The following is a 7,490-nucleotide window of genomic DNA, read 5'->3' on the forward strand; positions in this document are numbered from 1 at the left end:
GCCTAAGCTACATTTTTCAAGCTTGAGTAATTGTTCTGTAGGATACTTGATGTTTTCTTAAATTATTTTTATTATTCTGTCACTAAAATAGGTGACTTTTGACTATAACATAAACAAAACTTTTTACTATAATAGTCTTATACAACTATAAAACTAAAACCAATTTTCAGATAAAATATAAACAAAACAACATAAATGGTATATCAGAGTTAGTATAATGTGCTAGACACTATGGTTTTGCAGAAACTAAATCTTCAGTGCTGGTTTTTATAGTAAAAACATATGGCCTCATGTCCATTTCTATATTTAATTGCTTTCTGTATTTTGACTCCAATTATACCGATGCAGAAAATGTCTGATATACAATGTGGAATTGAAAATGTGGAATTGAAAATTTCAAAGCTTTGGTTCTAATTCAGAATAATCAGACCTCATATGTAAGCCAAAGTCTTTTACCATGCAATTCTTGAATGCCGGTTTTAATGAGGCAATAACTCACTAAAGCTATTATTCTCTTTAATCATTCTTGTTGGCATTAAAAATATACATTTTTATGAGTACCTAATTGTAGTGTTTCTGGAAGCAGAAACATAATGCTTCAATACACAATTCATAATGTTTATTGCTAATATGGCAAATTGGTATGTACAACAAGATGGGGTGTGGGCAATAATACATCAGCCTGTAGGGTGACTGTGGTTCTGACTGTTATGGTACAGTGTTTTCGTGATCTGCGCACTTACAACTCTGATGGCTCAGTGATGCCCTAATTCTCTAATCACTTTATTTCAGTTTGAATTATTGTGAATAATTGAATTATTACTTATACTGCATGTTCTCATTTGGAACAAACTTAATCATAGAAAATATGAGGCAGAAGTTGACTATAAGGTACTCATTCATATAGCTGTCCATGCTTATTTTTTTAATTATAAAAATAAAAATTAAGAAAAAATATTGTAAGAAAAATTACAGACCCTGGAGGTTGCATTTATAGATCTCTGTTTGGAAATACAGTTGACCCTTGAACAAAGCTGGAGTTAGAGTTGCTGACAACCCGAGCAGTTGAAAATAATATATCTGCATATAAATACCATTGACTCTCTGCATATGGTGGTAGATTCTCAAAGCCAAGAGGTGACCCTTGAACAACATCGGTTTGAACTGAGATCAATTAAAAAAAAAAAAAATCCACGTATAAGTGGACCCAGACAGTTCAAATCCATGCTGTTCGAGGGTCAACTGTACTATGCATTTTAGAAAGATTGATTTCTCACCAATATGCAGAATGGAAGGTTGAGGGGATGGTCGAGTGAAGATTGGATGTAGAGAGACCATTGGGAGGGTTAGTTAAGAGTCTGAACTAGGCAGTCACTGTAGGAATAGAGTAGAGGAGGTGCATTCAAGAAATATTAGGGAGGTTAGATCCACAGGTCTGGATGACTAATTGTGTGTAGAAGGTTAAGGAGAGCTGTGTTTTGATGTGCTCAGGAGTGTCATTTGAACTGGTTATTACACCGCAATTTACCTTTGTTTTAGCACACCTGTCAAGAAAACCTATGCTGCTCCTCCTGTGTGTGTCTCCTTTACTCTCACACTACTACCACACTGACACTTCTGACGCCAGATCTGTGTCTGTGGGGTTCCCCACACAAAGCAGTTCTCTGTGACACTGGCTAGGTATCCTACAATTTAACTCAATTTGACACTACCTGGAGATAGTGTCAGACCCCACAGGTTAAGGGCTCAATCCCACAAGACTGCCCCCTGCTTCAGATGTCAATCACAAGTAGTAGGTTCCCCGGTTACCCACAACTTCTGTCCAACTTGTCTATAAATTAGAGGTTACTGTGACCTTCTTTCCCTTGGATTTGAATATTTGCTAGAACAGCTCACAGAACTCAGTGAAACAATTACTTATGTTTACTAGCTTATTATGTAATAAAAGATACAGGTGGACGGTCAGGACAGGACAAGGTCTGGGAGGGTCCTGAGCCTAGGAGCTTCTGTCCACATGAAGTGGGAGTATGTCACCCTCCTGGAATGTGGATGTGTTCACTAACCTGGAAGCTCTCAGAACCCCATACTATTGAGATTTTTGTGGAGGTTTCATCACATAGGCATGATCAATTCCTAACTCCATTTCCAGCTCCTCTCCTCGATCTGGAGAAGGCAGGGAGGGGCTGAAAATTCCAAGGTTTTAATGGCTTGGTTTTTCTGGTGATCAGCCCCCATGGAGAAGCCAACCTAGAGTTGCCTCATTAGAGCAAAAGGCACTCCTGTCGCTCAGGAAATTCCAAGGGATTAGGAGCCTTGTTTCAGGAACCAGGGTCAAAGACCAACTAGAACTAAGGATGTTCCTATTGCTCTTATCACTTAGGAAATGAGAATGTGCTGGGAACTGGGTTTAAAGACTAAATGTTAGAACAAAAGATTCTCCTAGCAGATCAACTGATTCTTTCTATCTATCTATCTATCTATCTATCTATCTATCTATCTATCTATCTATCTATCTATCTATTTATCTATCTATCTATCTATCTATCTATCTATCTATCTATCTATCTATCTATCTATCTATCTATCTAATCCTTTCACTATCCCTTATACTGTTTTCCTCAGTTTGAGGATCACAATGAGCTCATGGCTTTTCACAGAATTATTGTGTTATTTTTGATCACATCTAGGCCAAAGGGAACCCTTCATTTAAGCTGGTTCATTTTAGCAGTACCCAGACATTAAAAAGTACATTTTGCTCTCTGGCAACAATAAGATTTTTAGGCCTATTCTTTTTTTCCCTGCCTCGAGACATGGACCTACTATTTTCAAAGAAGCTTGGGTTCCTTTTAGCAGAGAATAGTATTAAAAATAAAAGTTGGCATGCTAGGGGTTCATATCAAATTATTTCATACAAGTAGAAGTGGGTGGGGTGACATTACTGCAAAATCACTTCAGTGACAAAGCTAGAAAAGAGATTTTTACAAAAATGGGGTCATGATTTACTGATTTCAGTCTAAGTCCAATTTTACTATATCCTTTTTGATTCTGCTTCCATCTGCTATCCCTTCTCTTTTGAGCTTTCAGGTTTTCTCCTTTCCCACATATAATATCTTCTTACGAACTTTAATATATCATGCTATACATTATCATAACAAACCATGTGTGTAAATTAAAACAGTGACTAATCATCCTATAGAATAATCTACTGGATATCTGTTTACCTCCTGGATCCTACCTTCCAGCTCTAACTGTTTCTACTTCTCTTTTACGATAATATGGAACTTGCATACTGTAGTCACTTCATCGACACTATAAAAACATTTCTTTGTACTGCAATAACAAGCATAAGTGTTAACTAATCTTTCATAATCTTTAGAAGATATACAAGATTTAGAGCAAGATTTTAAATAATGCAAACGCCTAGACACAGCTTAGGTGTACTCCTGCCTTTTAACAATTTTAAAATTCTACTTAAATTTAGTTCCATGTTAGTTTTATCTCCCAGTAGAATATAGTTTCAATTTTCCCTGAACTTTCCCCACTAGAGTCAAAACTATAAGAAGGAAAAAAAAATGGATCTTGGCAGAACCCTTATATAATTTTAGCCTTGACTCTGGTGTGTGGGGCTTCTGGAAACCTACTCAGTATCTCTATTCCAGTCTTGACTACTTGGGTTTATAACTTGCCAGAGATGTGGCCTCTCCCCTCTCTTAGTGGACTACTCACTCAGCTCTTTTATATCTTTGAATCAAAGAAATTTACAATTTTCTACCACCCCCAAATATCCATGCACATTCTTTATGGTTTCTCTCTCTCTCTCTTTTTTTTTTTAAGTGAGAAGAATAAGATTATGGAACAGTATTTATGTATACTTCTAGTATGACTTCTCTGTGATGTCGTTTTTCTACTGAAAAAGAAATTTTCTCACGATTCTTAATTTTTTGATATTTAAAACCGTCATTTGCTTAAACATCATTCCACATGTAAATGTGTTTGATTACTCGCTAAACACCCCTCTAAGAAACTTGTGCTTTTATAGGACCATTGCTCAGTACTGTGTTGTGTTATGCTGATAAGTGTCTAACAATCGGCTCTCTGTTTTTGTTTTTTTTTTTTTCTAAACCTGTTATGTAGCTTGTCAACTCCTATGGTATAAATACTCCCACCATGGCCAGTTTCAAGCTGTCAGTGTGATGTCACTGAAGGCAGCACTGAGACGAGCTGTGTAGAGTCCACTCTCAGAGCTGGTGCAAGCTGGCTCCAGCACATCACTGCCTTTGCCAGAGCTGTGCTTCTTTTCCCAAAAAGGATCCTGGTACTTTCCCCACTCTGAACATTGAAGTATACTTCTGAACTATTTTCTCTCTACATTTCCTTCTAGAATAGATCTTTTAACTCCCGAGAGTATAGTTTCTGTGCAGCAATTTCCTCACAGCTTCCGACCTAGTGTGGTGTGGACATACAGAGTAGGGTCTGTTCTTTCCGGGGCTCTCATAGAACTGAGAGTGAGCGAGTCGAAATTTGCTGAAGGCTCTCGTGAGGCCTGTGCTTGTTCCCTTTGCCATGGTTGAGTTATTCTGTCCCCCGTGTGCCTCTCTCACTTCAGAGAAAACTGCCGGCTGACTCCAAGATCCTGGAAGCCTCAGATCTGGTGTACACAGTCAGCGCCCAGGAATACTGGCAGCAGGCTCTCCTCACTGAGGAAGAAACTGGTAATTTTTTTTTTTAATCTCAATCACTAAAATTCTCAAGATTAAGCCTAGCGCTCTGAATTTCCCACTCTAGAACTTTTTGTGGCACAGTTCCAGCTTGTCACAGTTTCTATACCTACTAGCAAATATATCTGTTCTTTCTCTGCATTATTGTGGTGTGAGAGACCCTAATTCCTCTCTCCTCCAAATCTTATCCTGAGTTGGTGAAAGTCAGTGATCCGGTTGTCATTTCCTTAGTATTCGGCTTGAGATTCGTCATGCATCCAGCTATGGGTATTACAAGAATTTACTGAGCATCTATTGTATGCTTTGCCCATGAGGGGGAAAAAGTAGAAGACATGGCGCCATCCTTTACAGAACTTAAAATCTAGATGAGGAGCGAGTACTAAGCCATGTGCAAAAGCCAGAGTGAAAATAAGGTTTAGTTAAATGGTGCTGTGAGTACAATACAAGTTCAGAGGACCTGGAGATCTGCGTGACTGCAGCAGCAGTAAACACTGGGTGAGTAGGCAGAATCTGAGCTTGACTCGGATCTGAGCTCAAAATGGCTTCAAATGTGCATGCGTTTCTCTAGACATGGGTGAGTGCGAAAGGAGGTTAAACAGCAGAAGGTGTGAGATGTTCCCAGAAATGGGGGAACTCTTTGGACATGGATATGAGAGAAATAACCAGCGTGGCATACACAAAGAACGTAGGAAAACTTACACTTACAGGAATAATGGGGAAAATAGCAGAGTGACATCTGTTACATTCTGAATAACAAAAGGTTAGGGCTAAGATAAATTTCTAATCTAGAATCCCACCCATTGCTATTTTGATATTAAGGGTTATTTGATATATATAGGAAAATCTAGGGGAACTGAAGAGGAGCTGAGATTCTAGAAATGTGAGCACATTGGGTTTATTCAGGTGAGTACTCATCCAGGGGAAAGTGCCAATTTTTTAATGAGCCTACACTTTTCTACATAGTTTGTTTTATATTGCTGAGTAAAATTAATACTTATCATTGCTGATCTACCATTCATTATTGTCGATCCTAGACAAAGTTTCTCAGAAAGGTTGGTTTAGTGGGCACCCAGCCCACACAGGACCTCAACAGTAGTTAACTGAGACTGCCATCCTGATCTGTGAGATTTATGAATTCTATTTACTATGAACTCTGATCTTGTAAAATTGTTTGTGGTGCCTGTGACATTCCAGAAATCCCCAAGTTAAGAGCATACATCAGGAAAAGGCTCTTGGACAAGAGGAAGAGGATGGTGACTAAATATGTGACCGAAGCCTTTGGCCTGTTGCTTCTCACAGACAGTTTCAACTGTACAGAAAACCTGCCGGTATGGACGCCACTTGGGTTGGATATTCTCCGCCTCCCACCTTAGGCAGAACATTCCCTTTTACCAAGTTAAGAAATTATGATATTTTTTCTTTTCATATCAAAGGAAGATACTAAATTTAGAGAATATAAAGAGGACAAAAAGATAATTACAGGGTTAACATTGTAACATTTGAGTAGAAAAGAAAGGAATAATATTTTTTCTGGGACAAATGGACTGAAAGGAAAATATAAAAATAGTCAGTTGCTACTTCCCCCTCTCCCGAGACTCGAATAAGATGGAATGTGTTTAAGTGATGGCAGGAGCGATATGTTTACTTCTAGTGGAATACAGACAATTCTTGGTTCTCCTGCAGAGGCGTGTGTATGCATACAGTCCAAAAAGTTTTCTTCTGTCTGTGGACTCCTGTCATGCCCTGGTACTGTCAGAATCTCAGACTCTGTAAAGGATGTATGAGGAAGGCGAGATGGAGGGACCTTCAGCAGAATTTAGATATTTATTTTCAAGGTCAAGAATGCAGGCCTTCTGAGTGACCAGTTAAAAGTTATATTTCTCATAGTAATGAGCAAATTTATCGCTTCGATCCAATGATTTTTTTTAACCCTAAAATAAGAGGGATAAGTTGCTGTTTTAGAGACTTGGGAGAGTTTTGAAGAAAAATCTGGTACTAGAATCAATCACCAGCTGCATTGTTTCCTTGTGAGGGACCGAATTACAAAAGGACAATCATATACAGTTGACCCTTGAACAACACGGGTTTGAAAGATGTGGGTCTACTAATATGAAGATTTTTTTTCAGTGAATACATACAGTACTATACATGTATTTTCTCTTGATTTTTCTTAATAACATTTTCTTTTCTCTAGCTTAATTTATTGTAAGAATACAGTATTTAATACATATAACATACAAAATATGTGTTAATTAACTGTTTATGTTATCAGTAAGGCTTCTGGTCAACCATAAACTGTTAGTTGAGTTTCTGGGGAGTCAAAAATGATACATGGATTTTCAACTGCCTATAGCGGGTGAGCACTCCTAACTCCCACATTGTTCAAGGGTCAACTATATAAAGACAAAACTGTGAGCCACGGCCTGTGGCCTAGGCAACCCACCTAGGAAATCAACTCTTTATTGACAATAAACAGCTCAGGAAGCCAGCTTGCTATAAGTTAGACTTGTAGGAAGTCAGGCTGCTATCTCTAGTAATGATCCAAGAAGCTAAATAATAACTTTTGTAACAAATGGCCCTAAGTAGCCAGACCTTGATTGATAACTGACAGCTTCCCTAATCTTTATCACTACACCCAGCATAGGACCAACCAGAGAAAGCCAAATATTCACCCTACTGAATCATGTAGGATCCCTTCTTCTACTTAGCCCACCTATAGCTTCCCTATGTCTGTGGCCTCCAATCGGGGCATACCTGAGGCCTTCCCACCCT

The 7,490-nt window shown here is 38.4% G+C and overlaps 1 protein-coding gene across 1 annotated transcript in view; it reads left to right on the top strand.

The window, feature by feature from the left end:
• The window catches only part of NUGGC (nuclear GTPase, germinal center associated), a 51,358-nt gene that overhangs the window by 27,538 nt on the left and 16,330 nt on the right, over positions 1-7,490 (top strand). The window contains 3 exon segments of the mRNA XM_023530162.1: positions 4,382-4,505; positions 4,607-4,712; positions 5,913-6,046. Coding sequence (XP_023385930.1) covers positions 4,382-4,505; positions 4,607-4,712; positions 5,913-6,046 — 364 coding nt within the window.

Source organism: Pteropus vampyrus, unplaced genomic scaffold (assembly GCF_000151845.1).
Source record: "Pteropus vampyrus isolate Shadow unplaced genomic scaffold, Pvam_2.0 Scaffold47, whole genome shotgun sequence".
Taxonomy (NCBI): domain Eukaryota; kingdom Metazoa; phylum Chordata; class Mammalia; order Chiroptera; family Pteropodidae; genus Pteropus; species Pteropus vampyrus.